Source organism: Falco punctatus (genome assembly GCF_963210335.1).
Source record: "Falco punctatus genome assembly, chromosome: 7".
NCBI lineage: Eukaryota > Metazoa > Chordata > Aves > Falconiformes > Falconidae > Falco > Falco punctatus.
This window is the reverse complement of record NC_137587.1, coordinates 11440452-11465232: the sequence shown is the minus strand read 5'-3', so window position 1 is coordinate 11465232 and position 24781 is coordinate 11440452. Positions and strand designations below refer to the sequence as shown.

The 24781-nt window shown below is 38.3% G+C and overlaps 1 protein-coding gene across 13 annotated transcripts in view; it reads right to left on the bottom strand.

Annotated features, from left to right (window-relative positions):
* RALGAPA1 (Ral GTPase activating protein catalytic subunit alpha 1) overlaps positions 1-24781 on the bottom strand; it is a 136364-nt gene that overhangs the window by 45693 nt on the left and 65890 nt on the right. For all 13 annotated transcript variants that reach the window (XR_013929379.1, XR_013929380.1, XM_080394966.1 and 10 more), the window contains 8 exons: positions 23993-24118; positions 22703-22761; positions 19374-19482; positions 12648-12758; positions 11621-11689; positions 9674-9808; positions 8752-8935; positions 955-1819 (listed from right to left, as the gene is read on the bottom strand). Coding sequence is in view for 11 of the 13 variants with exons in the window: in XM_080394966.1 (XP_080251092.1) it covers positions 955-1819; positions 8752-8935; positions 9674-9808; positions 11621-11689; positions 12648-12758; positions 19374-19482; positions 22703-22761; positions 23993-24118 (1658 nt within the window). In the remaining 2 variants the exon portion in view is untranslated. The remainder of the gene's footprint in view (positions 1-954; positions 1820-8751; positions 8936-9673; positions 9809-11620; positions 11690-12647; positions 12759-19373; positions 19483-22702; positions 22762-23992; positions 24119-24781) is intronic.

The window sequence follows — 24781 nt, the reverse complement described above, 5'->3', positions numbered from 1 at the left end:
CACAAAACACAGTGGAATGAGTTTAAGAGCAGTACTGTTCAAAACCAGACTGCCTTGAGGAATTAAAGACCCAATCAAGAAGGGTTATAACAGCAAAGTTTTCTCTGATTTCAGTGGTATTTCAGTGACACAGATTATTTTTGTTTTACAGATTATCCATTTCCCTTTCATTGTAAGAAAATATTTCAATGCCATTATTACGGAATTTGACAAGCCATGGCTAAAGAAGATTTCAGAAACACACTTAAATACTAGGATGCTAATATTTGAACATACCCACATGTATATGCATGCATACACCTAACAACACCCACACAAAATTAACAGTGTAAACAGAGACATTACTGTTGTAACTGAACAAGGCTTGTCTCCTGTTGTTCTAAACAATACCCAAACATTGCCAACATTGAAATAAATAGTAGGGGACACGTCTTTCTTGTTAGCTAACTCAGATGCAATGCTTTGAGGATGCATGCAAGCATGCTCTTAGCAGGCAAAGCAGCAGGACACTGTCCAGCAACACAATAGCTGAGAATGTGACACTTTCAGAGTCTCATTCTGGCATAGAAAGGTACTGATCTTTGCAGGCACATACGTGGGAAGCAAAGAAAGCGAAAAAAGATGCCTTCTTTACCCACGGTGGTACCCCTTAGTGCAGCTGGTGAAAGAATTATTAGAAAAGATACCACTCCTTCAATTTGCCTTCCAACACTGTTCTAAGGAAAGAACGTAAACAGCAATAAAGGCAACAGGTTCCTCCTTTCTGTCTCTCTAAATGACAGGTTGAAATGCAGAAGAAAACTGCCATTTCCCTCGTAGTTGCAACCCCCCTCTCTTGTTGGCTGGCCTGGAGTATTTTTGGCTTAGCCACTCTATGATCAACTATTATTACATGGTAAGAATAGCACAATTGCTTAAAAGAAAGCTCTTAAATTGTGAACCTTTTCTTTTTACCTTTTATCCCAAGAATTCATTCCCAGTATACTGAGAAGTAATCTGCAGTAATAAAATGCTGACTGGGGCTTTTGTGAGGTTGGCTCATCCTGCTCCATAGCCCTCATATTTAAATCATTGAAATGTTTTTCAACAAACTCCCTCTCTTCTGTGTGCTGTTTCAGAATTGCATTGATGACGTCGTTCTCCTGCTTCTCTGAGATGCAGACTGGTTGAGGAGCAGGAATGTTGAGTGAGACACCAGTTCTCTGTAAGCATTCAGGGCTTGTAACACCTAAATACTGCAGGAGCTCATCAAGGGCATCTTCTTCATCCCTAATCGTATCCCATGTTGGTACAGTGTCTCTAAACTTCCTTTTTACTTGGAGTGTAATTCCATCCCTTGCAGACACATCCTCCACATGCTCGAAAGATGAAAGACCATCTTCTGGTTTATCTTGTTGAGATAAAGAAAGTGCAAAAGATGTTTGTTGTGAAGATCCGCATAAAGATGATGGTCCGTACAAAATGGCCGAATCCCACGAGTATTTGCCAGACAGATCACGCACTATAATCCTAACATTTGAATTAGCAGATGCAAGTCCAGCAGACAGTCCTCCCCCAGGCATGTCGTGTTCTGCTTGGATTTGTATGCAAGACACCAGAGAAGTATTGTTCAACACAAAGAATTGAAGGTTTGGGTTCTCAAAAAGTTCAGGAGAAAGTTCAGGACTTTCACTGTATGGGTTGTCATTGTTTTCACACACTTGGCTGGTTAGCATAGCAGGACCTCCGCTCATGGGATAGTGGCCTAAGTGGTTCACTAAATGTGTTATCACAGTACGAGCAGCAACAGAAATTAATCCTTGTTGCATGTGAGTTTTCACTACGAGAGAAAGAACACAGGCTTTTAAAAGAAGAGTTCAGAAAACAACGCTGAGATTTACGTATTTCTTTTGGTCTCTGTCATGAGTTTGAAACGGGATGAGCAATGCAAGGTTAGGATACATCCAAGTCAGTAATGGAAAACATGTATTTTGATGAACCCTGGTCTCATACATCAATAGCATGAAAAATCACAGGAAAGTTAAAGAAGCACCTTCATTATTTTACAGCCTACCATACCTCCTTTACCATAGTTTTGTAATCAACACGGTTCTTCTAAAATACACAATTTCTTAATATAGTGAAAATAAATCTTAAATTGCTGAAGAAGGAGAGATGATAATTGCGTTGTAAGAAGTCCATTTCCAACTGTAATGGATTTTTATATTTATACACATCATTACGTTGTGAAAAACAAAGGAACATAGATGCACAAAACCTCTAATCCATCTTAATTTCCCTGGGGAGTATATAGCTGTAGATTAGGCTGAGAATACTACTGAATGATGTTAAAGTACCAAATCAAAGACCAGGCTATCTATACTGAACACGATCTAACAGCAGCAAAAAATTTCAAACCCCAAATCTCATGCCCTAAGTGCATGTCGAGAAGTTTCAGGCTGGAAAAACTTGGAGGAAGAAGCGCTTAGCTGTGCCTCTCACGTGAAATCCATCTTGTGAGATGAACTGCTATTTCAATATGGTTTTACAACCTCCTCCTTTGCTGCACACCTTCCACTTGGATGCAACGTTACCTGAATTCACAAAAGGAATTTCTTAATGTTTATAGCACACCCAGCTAACCCAGTACTTTATTGTTATTGGATTCTTCTATCAAATCCACTTTGCATTATCCATGACGTACAGAGCTGGTCAAAGTGACTCTGTCAGGCAGACAATCCTCAACTGGCTATGGGTACCCACCCATACACAAAAGTATTACAGTGTAGAATATAACAGGTAGAACACAAAACGGGATGAATACGGCAAAGCACGTATTTCCCTCTTGTAACAGGACCTGAGTGTCCTAAATTTGGGATTTACAAAGGGAAGATGAATCAAGACCATATTTCCTCAGGATTACATCATATATTTTAAACTATCCTAAATACTGAAAACTCCTGCAAATAATTCCCACCTTCTTTCTCACCAAAACTGCATCAAACAAGAACGTTCTGAACCACGTTACTTTTTCATTCAGTATTTACTGAAAAAATGTCATCTCTTGAATGTGAAAGTACGCTACAATTAAATTATGTCCTTTTATATTGTGTATGTATACACAATAAAAACCATGTTTACTAAACAAATTTCTTTTTGCAGTTTAAAGTGTCTTAATTGATTTAATGGGAAAAATACAGGTAAATTTGTAATGCACATTGACTGTTATGACAGATCTTTAGTTTCTGAAGCACTGGGATGCATTCTCATTACAAAAATAAACAATTAGTATATACTTGCCTCCCCGCCCCAAGGTTTGGGTAAAGAATGTAAGAGATGTTTGGGATTCTGGCTGTTCTCTACCTTTAGGGAGCACTAGATCTGAACTGCAAAAAGGGAAACACTTCATCCAGTAAACAGCTGGCAAAATCAACTAATTGCCCAAATCAACTTAATATTTATGCTATTCCAAAACTCAGATAAACTTAAATATTTTAATGAGCTAAGGCCTTGAAAACTAATATAAACAAATTAGATATTATAATTTCATTATCTATAACCTTCTCGAGGTTTAAAATCTACAAATACAAAAACATGCAGTGAAGCTGAATGAAATGCTCAAACATTGGTAGCACACAAGGAAATTAAGTTATAGTGCCATCTGCTGAAATATAAGAAGGAACTGTGAGCAAGTTTATACTAGACAAAGAAGAAGTAAGTTGGATTCTTGTAGAATAATTTATCAGTGCAGTACCAACCAGCACCTGGGTGATGAAGAGGCTGGCTCATCTCTGTCAGGATATTTATGCCAAGTGTTTAGCACTTGGCACTGCACACGTAAGGTAATACTCTTCCCAGGTTCCTAGGAGCAAAGACATGTGAGCTTCCCTGCTACCTGAAACCTCTCACTGTGTAGGTTAAATGCCTTCCATTAAGTTCTGCAGAAAAACATGAAGAGATCAGAGGGACCTGTTAGCTTAAAAGTTATTACTATTACTGTTTGGTGGCAAACCCTAAAGATCTCAAAACTGACCATGGCTGTATTGTGCCTGCGTGCATAAATTTACTCTCTTAGGAGCCTAAAGGGACACATGGAAAAGAAAGGTGATACAGTGATACAAAGAGTGGAACATCAGATTTAAATTTGGAAGGTCCCTTCCCAGTCCCACCACAGTTTTTCTCTGAAAAATTTGCTCTTGAATTAAAATAAAAAAATAAAAGAATTGGGATATAAATCTGTCATTGCCTCCTTTATAAAATGAGCACAGTACTCCTCACTTGAGTCTCCTCTTAGAATACAGTACTGTTGATCTAAAAATGTCACAGAAAACTTAAATCAGAAATATGAAAAGAAGCATACTGAAAAGTAAATGGTAAGATGTAACATGTAATCGGTTATGTTGAAATAAAATAATGCAATCAAAGCATTTTTGGCACACAGCAAATCAGATTCTGGTGATGGTTTCCCTTAGCAAAAAAACCCAATACCCCAAACTCAGTAATGCTTTTTGAAAATAGGACAATTTTAAATTAAATTTGCAACTTGAAGTTTACATATTAATAATTTGTTCCTAGAAGCACATCTCCTCAATCAGGACCAACTGGACAATCAATACATTAGAACTCTTTAAAATGAGTATCTAACCCATGCTCTTTGTTTCTGGAGGGCAGATTAAAATACACGGTAACGCAAGCCATCACAGCTTTACCACAATTCTACAAACTAAGTCATATCATTACACGTTACAGCAGCGTAGCTGGCTGCTTCATCAACCTGTCTTCCTGAGTAAACACATCTCTGCTCTCTTTACAATAGTACGGTCTTTTGCTTGGGCAATGTAATTTATACATGTACATGATCACTCGGTAATTTTCTGGAAGCATGTTAGATTAGCTATTTTTCTCAGTCCCTGAAACTACCTGTTGTGGAAAGGCTGAAGGTCCATCACCACTAATTTGTATCAGTGGCATGAATGGAGGATTCCTGAATTTCCTCAAGATGTGTTGTTAACCCTTTAATTCAACTTTGGCTGAACAGCTTCTAAACAACTACAGTTATGCAGCAGAAGGAAAAAGTAATGACTGAGACTGGAATTTAACTCTCCTCACCCTTTTAGCTATCTAAAGAATGATGCACCTGTAGACTATTCACCTCCGTTAGAAACCTGAATCGGAGAAGGGATGAATCACTCTCTAGAAACTCTTCTCTTTCTCCATGACATTTAGAGCAAGCCTAAAAGAGTTCAGTTTAGCTTACCTACCTGTATTTTACATTAAATTACGGAAGTCTCACTCCTTTCTGATTTTAAACTTCAGGTACAGAGAAGATGCAGTTACAGAGAACCCATCTGTAGAAGACCCCTCAGAAAACACAAACTGCTAATCTGGATGTACCACGTATAAAGTGTTTTTTTAAAAAGTGTACTTCTTGTCTCCTTTCAGGAAAAAGGCAAACAGCAAAGCCTTAAAAGTATTTCTATTTCTTAAAAGAAAGCTAAGACTAAACATAAGATGGGGAAAACTTTTTTCTTCAGAAATTGAAATACCTTAGGAAAAATTATTGATCTAAGCAAAAAGGTTTAAAATATGTTTGAGGAAATATGACAAATGGAGGGAAATTCATGAAATCAGTAATTGATAGAGCACTGTGTCTATGCAATGCGACTACTACCTTCCAATCGCAACAGATCTGTGATCTATGAAGAACAGGTTTCACAATGTTTTTGCCCATAATTGCAAAAAAAGGCCCATAAAATATTATTTCCTTATGATTAGACTATTCAATAGTTTGATTTTGCAACCTCTTAATATTAGAAGATGTATAGAACTTGTTTAATGCTACATATTTTCACATAACCAGGTTCCCTGTCAGCACCAGCGTCACAAAACCCCCTCAGTTTTACTTTTCCCTAAACATTTGCATCGTTTAATATAAACAACAAAGTTTTCAGGGAGAGGTTCCCTTTCATTTCTCCCTCATATACGTTTATGGTCCTGTAATGACAAGTCAAAGCCCAGAAGCTGGTAAGCAGATCACGGCACAACACAGTCACTTAGCTAGACTGCACAGTGAATGGCTATAATGTACCCTGCCCTTGCAGAAAGCGTACCTCTTGTCAGCGTGACACTGAAACCAGGCTGCTTAGATGCCGTTAGCACAGGCGGCACCTGTGTGCCTGTACTGTAGCTAAAGGAAGCTGTTGTCGATACCAGCTAGAGGAACAATTCCTCAGCCTTCATGCAGGCAAGCCCTGTGGTTCCTTAGATGTATGAAGGCACCACAGACTTGCTGTCGGCAAGTTCTGATGATGCAAGAAAAGCTTCCTACTGATGTCTTTATTGTCAGCTGCTAAAAGTTCATTCTGGTTTAAATATAAGACTTTAATATATTTAAAAGTCAATTTCAAAATTCTTCTTTGTGTATCTTGTATTGCAATCTACCACTTTACCCGAAACCTCGAGAGGAGACAAAAACAATTTCACAGATAATCCCAGCTGTAACAGATGCCTTGTGAGAGACAGCACTTGGAAAGTTACTGAAACAGAGAGGGAAACTGTCCGCTCCTCTCCCCACATTGTCTGTTCCCAGAGGATTTAACGCATCTTTGCCCTGCCGCTTGCTGCAGGGCTTGCTCCTGCCCCTCAGCAGATCCTGTCCCCACTACACAGCTGGAGCACTGAAAGGCCATATCCTCATGGTCTCATACCACATCATACTGTGGGGTTAAGCGTCCATAAAACTTGTGATGGATTTGACCTTGAACTACCTAAGGCATAACAGGGCATGTCAATGAAACTGATCAAAAGCACCCTTAAGAACTGTCTTAAGAATTGTCTTAAGAATTGTGGCGCTTCAGTACTTTCAGCTTTGCTTGTGACCTAAGGAAAGAGTCTAGCCATCCCCACCTGGTCTACGTAGAACTTCCCTATTTCCCTACAATTGCTGTCCTGCCTATTTCCACTCCTTCAAAAAAGATATCACGACAGCACTTTTACTCTGCTAAAAAAGAGGTTGATCCATTGGCATACTGCTCTGCTGGTAGGTTGTACTAACCGACCCCCCTGTCTTGACGGAGTCCCAGACTGGTTGTTATCCACTAACTTTACTCCTCTCACTCCCCCAACAATGCCAAGGAGAACAGATGCTGTGCAGTCAGTTAAGCACTGCCAATTTTATTCTCTGCCTGGCAATGTGGACGAGAACTGCCAAGGTTGCAAGACCAGGGTTGCATTTTAATGCTGTAGTTTGCCAATTAAATATCACGATCTGACTTACAATTCCAGAGCCCTGAAACTTTAAAAACACATCAGCCTTCCTTAACTTATCTGTAGAGATAAAAGGAACATCTGAAATTAGTTTTATTTAGAAATTTTACAAGAAATCATAAAAGAACAGATCACATGCGGAAATACAAAATGAAGATATTGATGCTAAGGCTTTGTACAACTACATTCATTTAAAGAGAAATCTATTCAGGGTTGTCTTTTCAGATTGTCAGATTAAAAAAGCCACACAGCATTTGCTGCTAACCCATAATTACAGATTATTACAGAATACAAAAGATGCCAGGCATAAAAAGCTACTACAATTCACTACACTGTAATAGAACATGCAGTGGAAGTTAATTTTGGCAAATACTTTAAATATTAGCTTTACATAATATGTATAGGTGAGACTGTAATTAGGACAGAATGAATCCTTCGAAGCCTCTTTCATTCTGACCCAGCAGATGATTACTTTTTACTAATAAGACCACAGCCATTTGACAAAAAGCCAACTATAGTACCTTGCTTCATTCTTCAGTAAATTTAATAATTACAGCTCCTCCTGCCAATAGTTCTCAAATCAGACTTGTTCAATCCAATACTGAGCTTATTAGGGGACAGCTCTATGTTTAGAATTCTTTGGCCAAAAAAGTACTTGAGGATGATGAAGCATGCCTTAGACAAGGGCACAATGATTAGCCATTTTCTCTACATAAAAAACAGCACGTAGTCACTACAGACCACAAAATCACCTGCTGTTAGCACACAGCTGCTACAAAGAGCTTCTGCATTTATCTGATTCTTAATACCTTTAAGGAAGCCTAAATGGAACAACTTAATATGGAAGGAGAATAGCACAACACAGTTTCTGGTATCAGTATTAATCTCATCTTTTTCAATTTTCTTCCCAATGTAGCCATTTGATATTTACCAGATACACTGCATAATACATGCTACTCCTCTGCAGCTTAGTTTCTGGATTCTTTGTTTTTATATTCTTGTGAAGAAAACGTTAATTTCTGGGTCTCTTTAGGTTCTAAGCAGATGAAAGAAAATTCCTCTCTTTATAGACAACTGTGGTTTTAAACAGTGTAAACACAAACAACAAACCATGATAGACTAAAAAAATTGACAGAAAGCTTTCAATATTGAAAGCTCATATAGGAAAAAAATCCAGATTATTCTTAGAAAAAGAAGCAAAATTAAAAAAAATTAGTTTACTGAAAGTAAAATGAAAAGCAACATTTATCCATGTTGCAGTACTGAACACTTCTTGCTGATAGAGTGCAGAAGCATCCATATCAAATCAATCTTCATGTCATTCAGAAGATACTTATTTCAGTTAATCGAACAGTAATTGCTCAAAATTATGTTAGCTCATTCCATACTAATGGTCTTACCTAGTGTCTAGGTACAATTTCAAACATGCTTTAGACCAACACTTCAATACTGGAAGCCAAGATAAAATCTTTTTGAAATAAAATGTATTTAGGCAATTTGACAAACCTTCAGTGACTGGCTGAAGTTTAGAAGACCTCTCCGAGTCTGGAGAATGCAGTGGTTCTGGTTCCTTCAAGCTTTCTAAATGCATAAAAGGATCATAATCCACGCATGCCAAATCAGAAAGGCTTAGAGGAAAATATTTAGGGTTGCTAAAACACTGAGACCCATAGACACATCCATGCAGAACCTAGAACAAAACCAGAATTTCATGACATTAACTAGTGAAATTACTACTTGATAAGATTTAGAAGGAATGAAGTTTATTTTTATTTAAGGTTTTTAACTGTTAGAATAAGGTAGTCAGGATAAAATGTTGGAAAATTTTAAATGCTTAATGTTTTCAGAAACAAAAACTGGTCTGCAAAGAAAATTGTTAAAACAGCATCTACACTGAAGTGGAATTTAACAACAAGAAACAAAACTTACAACAAATCACTAAGCTACCTTTATTTTTAGATCTCCTATTTTCTTTAATTACATATGCTAGGTCTAAGCTGCTGGAGGTTTTAATCCCTTTCCCTTGCAAAAAAAACCCACCACCCTATCTTCGTTCTGTGTCCCTAAAGACAGTAATTACAACTTGGTGCTTTTTACTTTGCTTACTGCTGAATAATATTGCTTGGTATATAAAAGCTACATCCTCCTGTCTTAAATGTATAGCTGGTCTCCAGCAACACAAGCGCCTGCTATAGATCTGACACACAAAAAGGGACTTGGTTAAACATCACAAAATGTAAACCAAAATCAACAATTCCAAATACATCAAAGATCAAGCAGTTACAGTAAAATGTACAAGAACTAAGGCAGCACTCCACATTTCAGCAGTAGAATAGAGGTCAGATTACAAAAACTTGTCCTTATTTCCATGAAAACTGACTACCTCCATACATAGTGATTCTCATTTAGCAAGTAAAGAAACATGTACCTTATATATACAATTAAGAACGGATCTTTCAGTCTTATCGTTTTCTGCTCCTGTAGTGTGAAGAGGCTGCAGCAAGGTCTTTAATGGCAAGGCCATTATCCAATCCAGTAAGCACAGAAGTAAAGAAACCACCAACTAGAACAAACATTTTCAATTACAAATCAATTGAATCAGAACCTGCTACTTCACATTTATCACTGTATTTTACTTCTCTGTTTTACTTTCTTGTTTCAGTTCAGCAGAGTCAACCTTCTGCAGTAAGGGCAGATCACACTTGTGTAGAAGCCACTGTATCAGTAAACCCATGGCATCAGTAAAAACTTTGGCTACGGAGATACTTAACATAGACCAACCATACAACAGTTTCTCATCATGGTAAGTCTGTGAGCAGATGCTGTGCTTAAGAAGACACCTGTGATTTTCAAAACTGATTTGTAGGCTGCTGTTTTTAAAATGACAAATTACACAGGTCTAAATTAAGGCTGACGCGTCATTTTGCACATAAAGCTCCCTGCAAAGTGAATCAAGGATTACACAAAACTGAACTATCCCAGCTGCATTTCAGGCTTTATAAATAACAGAATTTCCTTCACAACATGCCAATAATGCTATGCAGCACCAGGTATCATCTGACAGAAATGCAACTGCCTTCTGTATTGTAGGCTACTCAGGCAGCAAAAGAACCAACTCCCTCTAGGGGATGTTTTTAAAGACTGTAGAACAGAATTAGATTACAACCCACATGCACACCAAAAAATTAATAATTTACTGGCTTCAAATAATTATTTCTGATTTTTAAAACTTATCTGTGGAAGAGGAAATCGTGCAGATAAATAGCTGCAAGATTTCCTAGAGTATTTCCCAAGTTAAATAAAATTCTTTCAAAGAAAATCCACTTATTTACTAATAAAACACATATAAACATCAAGCTCATTTCACTAAAACACTAGAAGTTTGTCTCTCAGAGGCACTGTATAATAAACCTAATAGTGAAGGGCTCTGAGTATTTTGATATTAAACCAATTTTTAAGAAACCGATTAGGACTATGTTTGTCAAATTAGGTAAGCCAATTTTTTATGTGATATTTGACATACAATGATCAGCATTAGTTCATGGGGAAAGTTTTTAAATTACAGGAAGCATCCTCAAGTGGAAAGGTGGCTAGCTTGGCATACCACTGTAGTCTACAACAGCCCCTGACTTCTCGCAAACATTGAGAGGCAAAGCAGAGCTCTGGAGCCCAGAATGAGCAACAGATGAATGCCAGCTCTGGTGGGAATGGGTACCCCAGAACAACAGAGCTGCCAGTGACAACTGCACCAAAGTGCCCAAGTTTAAATAATCATCGAGTCCCACAGTCCTAGAACAAAGCCAAATAATTCAGAAGAGACACAGCTTTCAGGAGGCAGAAAGTACTACTGTGAGTATCAGGTGAAGAGAGAGCCCATCTTAGCTAGGGGACTCAGGCCCCCTGAAAATAAAAAAAGAGAGCAATCATTTTGAAGGATGATGACAATCAAATTCATCTGAAGATTACTGGCTATCCTGCCTAAGAATGTACTGACAATGGAAAGAGCAAACAATCATAGCCTTATAAATATTTTGTAATGTACTCTCTGCAAGTTGAGAATATATTCTCACTATAAGACAAGTTTGAAAAGTCCACGTTACTTTGATGATAAGTTGACCGAGAATAAGGAAAAAGAAGACTTTCTAATTATTGAAAACAATCCATCTCAATTAATTAAAAAAAAATATATTTTTCCATAAATACTTTAGAAATTCACTTACATAAACAATATTGCTATATTTCTGGGAAGACTATACTCTTTATGCTTAAAGAGCTGAATTCCTGCTTTAAAACACAGCTTAAATTTTGTAACAAAGTTACGTCATGTACCTTAGTAATTAAATTGACACATTAAAAAGAAGTTAAAAATATTTACCCTCTTGTCCTGTTCATAAGAGGACGCTTCTGTACTGGGTAGCAGATGTGTAATAGTTGCTATCAGAATCTGGGGGAAATATAGCATAGTTTCTTTTAAAATATAATCTAAATATTTAAGTTTAAAATAATTTTTTAGGCAGGTAAATGCAACAAAATACTGATTCTATTATATTCTATTAAAGTTATTTTGAGACAAATTACAGTATTCCCTGCTGCCGTTTTGGTTTGTTGGGTTGTTTTTTTTCCATAAAGGTGACATTGAAGGAATATGTTCTGCTTGACTGATATAGGTGCATTAAGGACAATGACATTACATAGCCACTCCAGATATTCAAGCAGGAAGATAACTTGATTCAACACACTTGTAAGGTGCAGGAGGGAGCCTGACACGGGTCTGTGTATGGGGCTATCTGAGCTCCGTTGTTCTTAGAACTGCTAGAATCTGTAAACACCCTGTCCCTACCTGATCAACAATACGACTGCAGAGGAGCAGAGAAATGCCTGCTATACCTCTTAAGAAGCTACTACACAATTTTCTTTTCAGTTACCTGGGAGACCTCTGTCTGTTCTCTGTAGTTCATACTCACAGAGGCCATAGTCTACTTCCTTGTTATTTAAAGTGTATCCAAAATAATTATTTTTGCTTTATACTGAAACTCCTTAATGGATATGCAAACCAAAATTGCAGATTATTTTAAGTAATCACTTTCTCACTAAACTTAAACATATTTGAAGATATTTAATTTTAGAAGTTTGGACTTTATTGACAACATTCTCATGTAAATAATGACATAGTGGTATCTGAGAAAAAATAAGCATGATACAGGCATTATACGTGTTAATACTGGCGTCAGCAAGTGTGGTGTGAATCCCTATTGCCTAATGTTAAGTAACATCATGCTTTTACTAATTCAACGTGTTGTGAAACATACTTGTCAATATTCAGGTATTTTCATTTCAGGAAAATACATTCTACTGTTGCACTTAAAGGAATTTAAAATTTTAAATTTTTAAAAACTACTTACTTGAATAATTCTTAAAGGTGAATCAGCTTGATACACTTGAAGCCTATGTACATAATGTATCAGCATGTTCAGCATACTGCAGGCTACCTGGGCTACTGTTTTATTTGGAAACTAGAAAAGAGAACACAGCACAGTAACAATGACTATGTGGTTTCACGTAAGAGTACATTAGGTGATAAGGTGGTCAGGAATTTCAGTAATAGTTTTATACATAACAGCTTCTTATGTACCTATTTACCAGAGGAACAGAATTAAATTTTACAAAATTTAAAGGGAATTATTTTGTAGTCGTAAACAAACGTTAGCAGCTAACACCAAAGGTTTGGGATAGACAATCAGTGAGTTACACACAATGACGGAAAAGCGAGAGGAGCTTCCTAACTAACTTCAGACTGGTTAGTACAGTCTCGTGAAGCCAGGAAGAAAAAATTAATTTATTATTACCTTAATGAATATTGCTATTAATGCATCACTGCACAAAAACAAGGATCCAGTTCTGAAATCAGAAGTCTTTGTTGAGAACCAAGGCAGGTGAACAGCTGCATACCAAAAATGCAGGATATAGCACCAACAGTGAGGCTACCTGTTCCGTTAATTTGCTGGTGTACAGCAATGCACCTCAGGTTCTGTGCTTACTCCGCTTCCCTCTGTTAACTCTTCAAGGCAGGAGGATAGTGCTGCACTGCAGCCTGCCTTCAGCAGTTACCAAAATGTTTAACTCACTGTGCCGGTCACAGCAGAAGGCAATGCATTTGTACAATTAGTCCCCAGCCTTGGCAGTGGATGCACACACCGCCCTATACGCCTAAGCAGGAAAACAATGAAATGAAGAGACAGGGATGTTTCCTTAAATTGTTATTGTATATGATATAATTGTGGCTTCTTCCTTCACTGCACTTGTTTTAAAACATTAAGCTGTGCACCAAATAACAAACACAAAGTGCATTCTACAAGCGAATTTTACAAGTGAATTTTACTCATCTAGGACATGAAAATCCTACAAATCCGAGCTAAAGACAAATTTGAGCAAGACGGTTATTAGCACAGCAAAACTACAGACTTCAGAAAACAGTACAAACCATGCAGAAGAAGAAACAACAAGCAACAGCCCCAAGGGAAGGATTTAAAATACATTCTTATTCAACAAAATACTCTGTCTTTACTGAAGACAAGTATTCCAAATGATAATGCTGATGAACCTCAAATCACTCGGAAAACAATTAGGTAATTCACGCTTTAATCATGACAAATCCTGTTCTATTTCTCCAATGAAGATGAGTGTCATCAGAATTCCTGCATTATTAGAAGAATAAAAAAGTAATTTACATTTTTTAATGGCACTTTACTCAGCAGTGAAGCTGTCACAGGTGTGTGCTGCAAGGTGGCCACCTACCTCTAAACTCAGAAAAAGGTACTATGTTGCAAAAATACTTAAATTTAAATTCTTGGCTTCTTAGACTGTTTTCTTACTCAGTCCAGTTCTATTAACCTTTCAGGGAAGGGTGTATCCCACAAACCTTAAAAAAAAAAAAAAAAAAAAAGGAAAAAAAAAAAAAAGAAAAAAAGCTTTAAGAAAGCTGAAATACCTAGGGAATGAAGCCTGAGGTGAAAATTCAGGATTTCAGAATAAAATTTTTGAATGGCAAAAATTAACATGTGGAAAATACACTGGAAGAAAACTCTGTCCTCGGCCCCAGCTCTTATCAAAGCAGTGCTATCAATTTTTAGGTTTAAGGTCTTGAGAAGGTACAAGCGTATGGAAAATGATGAAGTTCAAAGCTTTAATTAACATTTTTTATTTGTGGTAACTACGTAAGCATAAAGAAAGACTATGACTGGCTCTTGTAAGCCAGCCACAGAGACAGAAACCAGAGTGCACAGGGTAAATCCTTGTTCTGACTTTCCCTGTTTCTCAGTGGATGGTTTCACGTTGTTGTCAGCTTTTCACTAAAACACGGCAGACATCTCACATCTGCAAGTCTTCCCAGAACTTGTGACAAGAACACCGGTATTTTTTATCCCTCATGAGACAGCCTCTCTTCATGCTGTGGTAAGTACCCTGTAAGAGCACAGTAAGCAGGGTACAGATTCTAATGTTCAAGCTTGAGTGACAACCAAAAAAAAATAATTAAATAAAACTGAAAGCATAACAATTTGATTATAGAACTTGAGATCAAATCCAGATTGCTGGAAATATCCTTCATCCTTACAGGCCTGCAGGAAAACCCCAAAGTCACTGGAGAGGACAAAAGGGACGGCCAAACTAGAGTAGCTTAATATGGAGTATCCAGATCACTGATTTTAAGAAAAAATTACCTGAGAAAAAGGTCTGGAGGCTTCTTTTCCAAGAGCCTTCAGAGGTGGCACAAAGGCAGCTGTGCGATGCTACATTTTGCCCACCGTTCTCTATCTCTGGAAACTGCTGATTGTCATAAAGAATAAGAATTCACTACTGCGGTATTTTAAATGTAGTAGTGTAACTGTGGACATAATTTTTTAAAAGTCACTTGATGGGAAAACAAAAATCAAGCTTTGAATGAACTGGCACTTTGCCTGGTACCTAACTCTCAGGGGTTTTCTCCGAAAGGTAGCCTTACCATACCGTTCATCTTTGCAAGGGTCAGCTGCTTTCTAGATGTTACATTAGCAGTTTAACCCTGTCCATGCCTGCAAATAACCTGCTTAGCAGTCATCCAACCAAGCCCGCACAACACAATTTTGTGATGTACCTGCAGCGTTTTTGAGAGGAGCATAACATAATCGTGAGATGCAGGGGTCTGGATGGCAGGTTAGGAACCTTTCTGCTCAGCCTTTAGCAGAGGTTAACACAGACATGGCAGTATCACATGCCGCTGGGAGACATCCCAGTTATATTCCAAGTGAGCTGCTGGACCACAGTTCTGAATATGCTTCTGTATTTCAGAAATAGGCATATAATTGTTGCTAACATTTCTACTAAATGTTAGTTGCTCAGTTGTACTTATCAGTAAATTGGATTAGGACTATAGCTCCCTATCCATTCATTTCTCCTGAAAATAAGAAAATAATCCATTCTGGGAGTTCAAATCTCCAACTGCTTGGAAGCCAGGAGATTGCTTAGGTAACAAATTAGAGCTAACTGTTTCTCCCATGATATATTTAGAAACTTTTCATTTCACGATTAAACTCGATTGTCAATGTATACCGCTGCTCAGAACAGCAGAAAAGCCAGCATACTCTGGATGCTCTTGCCAACACAAAGCAAAGCAAAAGAGAAATATAAAAAACTTTGTTTTCTCATTCAAGGAGTAATTTACATTTAATAATTGAAATACAAATAATTGTTTTAATAAATACGTCAAAGAAAAATAAGAGAAGTCACAATGAATGTCAGGATTGAAATAGTTACGATAAATTGAAGAAGAAAAAAACAACATAATTTGCCTAATACCAAACTTGTACAGGAACTTGATAAAATGCACTAGTTAAGGGATATTAAAAAGCAAGAGAGTATTTGTGAGGCTGCAAAGGATGAATGTGATTTTGCAAAACAGGAAATTGCAATTTAGAGTCTAATACTAAAAGCCCTGAAGCTGATTTTAGACATAGACTCAAATCCTGCTTCACAGGATGTGATCAGCTGATTTGCTAAGATACTTTACAGATTCCCATTGCTGAAAAGAAAAGCATAGTTAGTCCCCAACATCTGACAGAAACCACGTACAACAGGTGTACACCCTGATTTTTATCAATATGTATATACAGAAAGACTACTGTTCATTGAATTTTGATGTAAACAAAGAACATGTTAAAAGATTCTGAAAATAAACTGAGAAATATTTAAAAAGTTGAAGATACTGTTCAAGAACATTGCAAAATGCTAGAAAGTATATTTTTACTAATATTCTGATTGCTCCATAAAATAAGAACAAATATGAAAAAGATCTGCAAAACATAGGAAGACAAAAACACTCATCAAGGAGAAAAAAAAAGCCAAGTAAGTGCAGCTTTTTAACACAGATGATGCAAGGAATATACTATTGATATACTACCACCAATATAAAATCTCATGACCAGAGCTGAAATCCAGTGTGACTCGATTCAGCATAGTCAAAACTATCATTCACAAAAAGGCAGGCAGACAAATGCAGAAAATCTAGTCAGAAGCATCTTACAGGCACTGCACCACAATGAACCAGCTGTATCTGAGTAAGCTGCATTCCCAGGTGAGAACCTCTGTGCATACTAGTTAGGTTTAACAGTTTCAATCAAACCAGCAAATACCAAAACAGTCAATCATCACAGATTTCAAGAACTTAAGAGTGAAGGTGTTTATATAGAATTGCATGGTGACTACCGGAGACTGTAAAGTTGTACCTTACAAACCAAGTTTCAGAACCTGTATTGGTGTAGGTGGGAAGGTTTTGGTAGCGGGGGGCTGGGTGGGTGGCTTCAGTGGGAAGGGGCCAGGGACCCAACTGCTGTTCTTCGTATGTTCCCCCCTCCCCTGCTGGGGGTGCTGGGGATGCAGGACCGAAAAAGCAGTTGAGTGAGAGTCTGGCTGCTAGCTGGGGCCAACTCACCGCGCCCAGTAAAAAGGAAAAGTTAAATAGTTCTGAAAAACTGTAAATTATTGAGTCTTGCAGCATGCTTCATAAAAAACGCAAAATAAATTCTAATGATAGCTATAAAAACAGGCGCTCTTTACTTCTCACCAACATTAGAGTTCTCATAATTCCCTTGCAACAGGTAGTTTATTCACATAAACCTTGATGCCAACTCTTGACTCATCCTTGGATTCAGATTTTTTTCAAACAGGTACTGGCCTGAATCACATCCCAGAATGAGCACAGAAAAGCACTTTGCCACAGGAAATCAAACATCCTCCAGTGCTTCCACGCATGCAGAACAGGTACTCTACATCTCTCTCTCAGTGCCTAACCAGGGCCGAGAAGCGATGCTGCATAATGCCGTGTCTCTCCAACACGGAAGTGAACAGGCATAGAATGTAATGAGGATAATGGGATTTGGTTGGTGGGGGCAAGAGGGCAGGTGAGCAAAAAGCATGAGAAGCTTTGGGAAACTGCTTGGCCTTTGCATTTGTCACCTTCCCATTTTCTTTCCTGTCCCCTGCTCTTACACTGGATGCTGCACTCGGTCTGGTAGCCAAAAAGTACAAGGCAGCCACTTGGCTTGGGACAGACTTTTTGCATATGATGGCAGATGGCCCCCAAAACTGGGATCCCTTCTTGTTTCCTCTCTACCCTGGCCTTTCCCTTTTGCAATATCAGGAGAATGTCCCACGGAGGCTTTAAAAGTACTATTAATCAGGGCTGGGGAATGCCAATTAGTGAGGAATGTAACTTACCTTGTCATCCACGGCTAGCCTAGGCAGAAGACACAAATGCTGGAGAAGGAAAGTCTCCAACACTTTTGTACTCCAGAGTCTTTGTATGGATCTGTACTGGGTGGACACAGCAAGGTCTCGGTAATGGAGGGGCTATGGGGGAGGTCTCTGCAGTGGGCCCACCAAAGGACACAGCTGAGCCCATCTGCTGAGTGTGTGGCACATTTGTGAAAACATATTTAATTTAAAAAAGGGCAAAGATGCCACACAGGCAGAGAATGAAAAAAAGAAGGAATGAGAAGCAGCAGGCGCACATGAAGGTCAGAGGAAGAGGAGGGGGAGGAGGTGCTCCAGGTGCTGAGGCAGAGATTCCCCTGGAGCCTAAGGAAAAGACCATGCTGGAGGAGAAATCCACACTGCAGCCGTGGAGTACCCCACACTGCAGCACTGGGTATTTCCTGAGGGAAGTGCAGTCCACAGACAGCCCATACTGGAGCAGGCTTATCCTGGAGGACTGCAACCAGTGGAGGGACCTACACTGAAACAGGGAGGAAGGAGCAGCAGACAGGAACCGTAATGGACTGACCGTAACTCCTATTGCCCATGCCCTCTGCACTCCTTGAAAGAGGCAAGGGGAGGCAGAGAAGTTGGGAACGATGACTGCAGCTGAGTCTGAGAAAAGAGGAGGTGTTTCAAATTTTGTCTTTGTTTCTCAGTCCCTAAATTATTTTGACTGGCAATAAAATAAACTGATTTCCCCAAGTCAAATCTGTTTTGCCCGTGATGGTAGCTGGTAAGCAATCTCCTGTCTTGATCTTGACCCACAAGATTTTTCACTGTTTTGTCCCCCTGTCCTGTTGAGAAAGGGGAGTGAGTGAGCAGCTGGGTGGGAGTTTGGCTCTTACTTAAGGGTAATCTACCACAGGCTCCTAGATCTAACTACAAATAGATGCAGAAAACCCTGCTGGAACCTTGGGTCCAGGATGTGGGAAGGGGTATAGCTGGACAAAGTTGGGCAAAGACAGTAGTGGTTTTGCTGAAACCCGAATTGCAAGGATTATTAATGAAAAAAAGGGTGATGGACAAACTATTATGCTTCAAAGGGTAAAGGTCAGAGTGAAGTGGCTAATGATAGGTATTAAGATAGAGATACACTGTTTTACTTCCCAACATGCCAAACTTTTGCTTCCAAACACACCGTTTCCTCCAAACTTAAAGAAGGGTACAGATTTCTTTTCACAGAGTTAAGAGATTCATCAATTAAATTTAATTCAGTCTTTTGTAAGAAATGACAATGAAACTGTGAAGTAAGGATGCTAAAATGTTATCATGACTTTGGAAAGATAAAGTATCTTTACAGATAAAGACAGTAATACATTGTAAAAGTGTTAGTCTCCCACCTTTAAAGAAACACAAATCACATTCAATGCTTCCTTGATCTGGGGATGATGTGATTCATGAACTAGCTCCTCACAGATCCAAATACCAAGGCTGCAAAGAGCAACGCATCTGTAAAACAATGTTGGAGGACAAGTTGTTGAGAAACATGCTAGAAGAACGTGCAATTTTTACAATTCATTACATGTCTTGCTAAAGTCTAACTTATATATTTTTAATATTCCAAAAAGAACTACACAGAAACCTTTATAATGCTGTAACACTTGAAAATGAGCAAGAAATCCCAAGTATCCTGGTGAGGGCACAGGAAAGGACAGAAGCAGCACCCTTCTGAGCAACTGAAAAATCCAAAAGACATCAAGAACTCCTGCACCATTATGTGCTTTTTGGATTAAAAACACTACCAAAAATTAATGTATGGGAAATCCATAAATATTTTCTTAAGACAAAGTAAAAACTGCAGTGAGAGGCTCCTGCTCTCCAGCACCAGAGTTTCCTCATATTTGTTTAGAACTTCTGGGACACAGAAACAAGAGGGGGGAATGTTACTTGTTCACAGATAAGATTTTAAAGCTACACAGAATTGTGAAACTGCTAACAAGTAGCAAAAATGCATCTTGGAATTAATTCTACATGATAATGTAAATAAGATGTCAAACCACCCTGATTTGTTCATTGTCCCTGCTGAAATCTCAATTGCAAGACCACCTCCATTACATTTTGATTAATACAATTTAAGAATAAAGACAAGCTTGAGGAAATCTAGGAAAAAAGTGACAAAAGTAATAAACAGCTTTGGGAAATATTGCATATGGAGGAAAAGTTGAAGGGTGTACTGAGTCTAGATCACAATTAAGGAAGGAAATGATAAGAAATTATATGACATGCAGTAAGTCACTGAAGAGTTTAATTTGCAGTAGAAAAGATTTTTCCTACATATTGGTCATAAACCCAATCTGACCGTAAAAATTAGAGAAGTACAGGAACAGTCTACCTAAGATTTTTTTAACTTAAATTTTCAGGACCATTTAGGCAAGGTATTGCCAGGAACATTTTAAACACTCCAGTCTTGCAGCAGGGGCGAGTAATCTACACTTCTGCTATTTCCTTATGTGTTTCAATCTTTTTTGAACAAAAAAAAAAAAAAAAAAAAAAGAGCCTAGCATGGATTTAACAATAAATGTAGACAGTTTGTGCCAGGTGACTCAGAAACCAAGCCTTTAGTACATAGAAGAGTAGACAGCTCTAAGTCTGTGCTGCTATTCAAAGTTTCCTTGATGCTAACGAGAAACATTCCACATCTGATGACATACTGATATGCAAAATATCCAGCAGTCTGTGAGGTTTCTACTAAGAACACCCGTTTTGTAATCACTATTCAGAGTAGTCTCTGAAAAACTGTGTAGTTATGTGGCTACAATGTTGTTATTTAAGTATCACAGCCTTAACAGCACAAGCAGAGGAGATGAACACTGAGTTCACCAACCTATCACATCTTTTTCAGACTGTCAGCAGCAGGAGAGGTATTTGATTAATACAGTTATTAATTTTTGTAGATGGAGATCAGAGAGTAGAACATACTTCAGATAACTGACTTCCCTGAAGCTCAGTTGGGTCAAGTATTTAATGAAACACAAAACATTGAGCCTCTGTGGAAGAGATAAGGAACAGAGATTTATAGCTTATAACAATAACAGCACTCAGACTTGCTGGAGATATACAAAGCTACGAAGTTCAAGAAATCAAAGTTCTCCCTAAGAAACTGCAAAGGCAATTAAGCCTCTACTAGTGGCTAAGCCGATGCTGCAAAATTGTAATGCAGATCCTAAATATGACCTCTGATAGTAACCCAGGTGAACTCTGTACTGCTGTGAAGCAGATGGTATCAGAGAAGTTATTACCAAAAAAACCAGTGGATAAACTGCCACTGAGGAGTAAGGCAGTCAAGCTTCAGGAGCTGTGGCAACATCATTATCCCTGCAATGAGGACGTACCCTTTCATCTCCCAGAAGGAGAAGGGCACAGGTAACCCAAGGAGATGCTGGGAGTCTATTCTTTTTTAATCTTCATTTAATGCTGTTACCCACAGTGGTCCGACTTTGCATTTTGGGGGCAGTGTAACAGCTTTCTGAAAGGCTGGGCGTGCACATGTGCCTCTGCTCCTCTGTATGCACCCTCACAGCCAGAGAGGATATGGGGACATGCACCATGTTCCCTTCTTTCCAGCCACACTGCCAGAACTGAAAATGACAATACTGCGTACTTCAGTGCCACAGGATCAATAATAATATTCTGAACCAACTTGACTTAAACCACCTTTTTCAAAGCAAAATGGAAAGTGTTATGATTTTTAGACTGAAGTTTTGTAAAAAAACATGAAAGATGAAATTAAAATGATGTCAGAAAATTCCTCCTTTGCCTGTGTTGAGTGATATTACCAGCTTAAGTGAAGAACAGGTAAGTGGGCTGATGAAAACTGCTTTTGGTTTTCCAGCAAAATGTTTAAAGTTTCAATGAATTGACCTTTCCAGTAACATTTTTCAGGAATGTATTTCGCATTAACAAGTGACCATATATTAGTTGAGCATATATAAACACTCCACTCAAATACAATGGCACACAAATGTGCTCTTCCTTGGTAGGCATTATAGATTCCTGTTCCAATCCCATATGCTGGACTCCGTAACGAAGCCTCTGGGGATGGGTAAGGAGGAACAAAATCCTAAGAAAATTAAGGAACAGAAAACAAAACTGGTATCCGTCTTCTCTGAAGTTCTCGATTCGATGAAGATGCTTAGGTTTAAGCATCAGTGCAATCATTCTCAGTTTAATGCTAAGCTCAGTATTTTCTGCTTCTTTTCCATACCGTAAAGAAAGGCTCATGTACCTTGCATTATTTCTGTTTTTCAAATTAAATCATGTGGTCTAATACAAGATAACCGTACCTCCCTCATAAATAATCTTGTCCTTAATCAAAGGAAAAGATGCCTCTCGTACAGAAAATCCCTGAGCTGAACACCAGGGTAGGCTGGGAAAGCACACAGCTCGTACTCTTACCTATATTGACACTCTTTCCTGTCAGCCACTATCAGATAAAGGATACTGGGCTGGACCAGCATTTGGTCTGACAGAACATGTCTATTATTTTAAAATCTCTGTTTACAAACAATTTTGAATTCACACAGTGAACCACAGTTTTGACAGTGGTGAAGAAAACCATGAATAAAATACATATAAACTTTTACTCTAAGCTTTCTAATATATCCACCTCAAAAGAGTTTAATAAAGAAACGTATCTATTAATTTAGCAGCTTCTTTTTGTATGACTTACCGTGCAGGACCAGATGGTTCCTCTCTTGCTGAACTTAACACGGTTTTAATTATGAGTTCCTAAAACAAAGAGGAAAATACTCACTCATTTACCAGTAACTCCATCACATGAAGCATCAGAAAATTAGAATTTTATTATAGCACACACAGGCACGTTGCCTAGCTGAGTCTCTAGGTTTGCGGTCAGGTTGTTTGCTTACTACTACTCCAAACTTCTAGTCTGCCCCAGATGCTCATTATTGTGCTACCCCAAGAATAACCCACAGGTTACTATCCTGATTTCTGCTGATTAACCATTTATTCAACTCTTGCCGATAATTTTCCATAAAATATCAAGGGTAAAAAAAACCCTGTAACAAAGGACTCCCTAAAGCTAGCTTCTGTGAATAGCACTGAAGGGTATTACAGAAAAAAAATCTATTACTTTGAGGTTTAAACAAGCATTTTTTCAAAATAATTTTCATTTTAAAAGACTTTGGAAGTAGCTGCAGAACAAGCAACTACAGTGCCTTAAGAATGATGTCAAGAATTTTGACTCAGCTGCAGCGAAGTGTCCCTAAAGCTGTAGGTTGTTCTCAATAAAGCTCAAGTAAACAGCCATTATATAATAGGAATGAGAAAGAAGGAACTCAAAATCAGTCGCCAAAAGGGAGCAAGGTATAAAGCAGCTTCCAAGCCATCATCTCTCTCTAAAAAGAAACAGTTTGGAAACTTACCGAGAGCCTTTCTTAGAAATAGTAATCATACCTGACAAACATACAGCAATTAAACACACGGACTGAGCTCTGCCCAGTTCCAGTATACTGGCACACTACCCAACTCTGTGTTACGATGGAGAGGGTAAGGTCTCCTTTTGTTTTTTGTCTAAAAGAACATACTGATGTTCAGAGGTTTTCTAAAGCCCCCAGGAACACAGGCAGATTTCAGCAGTTGTGAATTCTTAATAAATTAAATAATATATCTCGAACCTCTCAATCTTCTCATCTCAGCTGATTAGATCTGAGACCTGCAAATAGCCCTAATGAGAGTAGGCTTGAAGAGTTGAGGTAACACATCATTTCCTTTTACAAACACACAAACGCAGTTTATTACTAAGTTAATAAAAATTATAAAGTACGTTTAGTAGCATAAAGTTTGACAAGATTTTATGGGAACTTGAGCTTTGGTATCTATTTGAAATTATTTCTGAAAATTTTTAGAATATTAGAATTTTAGTTAGTGTTTCCTGGAAAAACATATTCAACATGTATTTGGTATCTGAATACCATCCAAATACTCTTAAAATTCCTACCTTAACATCCGTAAACTGAGACACTGCAATGTCAGGAATGTTTGGGTGAAGAGCTGGTAGTTCATGATATAAATTTGGGAAACAGACTAGAGATCCTAAAAGAACTTGTGCTTCAACTCTTGGTGCCTAAAAGAAAAAAAGGTGGGGAGAAATACATACTCGTACTGCAATCAGGAAGCTGGCATTTCATAAAAGAGAACGACAGCTGAAACTACACAGCTATTTCTTTTCTCTTTTGCAAATTCTGTAGAGCTCGGCAATCCAAGACCACGCCCCCACGGATTGCTATTCATGCACACCACATGCTCCCATTTTCCAAGATGGTCAAAGGAAGCAGAGGAATTGTTAGGATTAAAGACAAATGACTGAGCTGCTAACTAGGTTTGGGTCTTAGGGTCAGCTAATTGAATGGGGATGGGGATGGAGAAAACTGCTGGACATGGCATGAGGCATCGCTGGACATGACAGGTAATGATAGAAGAAGCTGACAGAGGCTTCAGGTAGTACCTTGAGGGCGGCTGGATTTCATAGCTGGTTGAAGGGGGAATTATGTGAGAAACAGTCAAAACTCACAGACAATTGGAGGGGAGTATTGGGGAGCTTTAAGAGAGAGTACAGCCATGCAAGGCCAACAGCACCTAGGTAATCATATCAGTATTACTATTCGAGACTGAAGTTGCCTGGGTAACAATATCAGAAATACATCCAAACAGCGTAAACACTAGCAGATTTGAGTTCTCAAGCCAGATCATCAAAGTCATTGCATAGCGAAGGTACGGTCAAAATGGA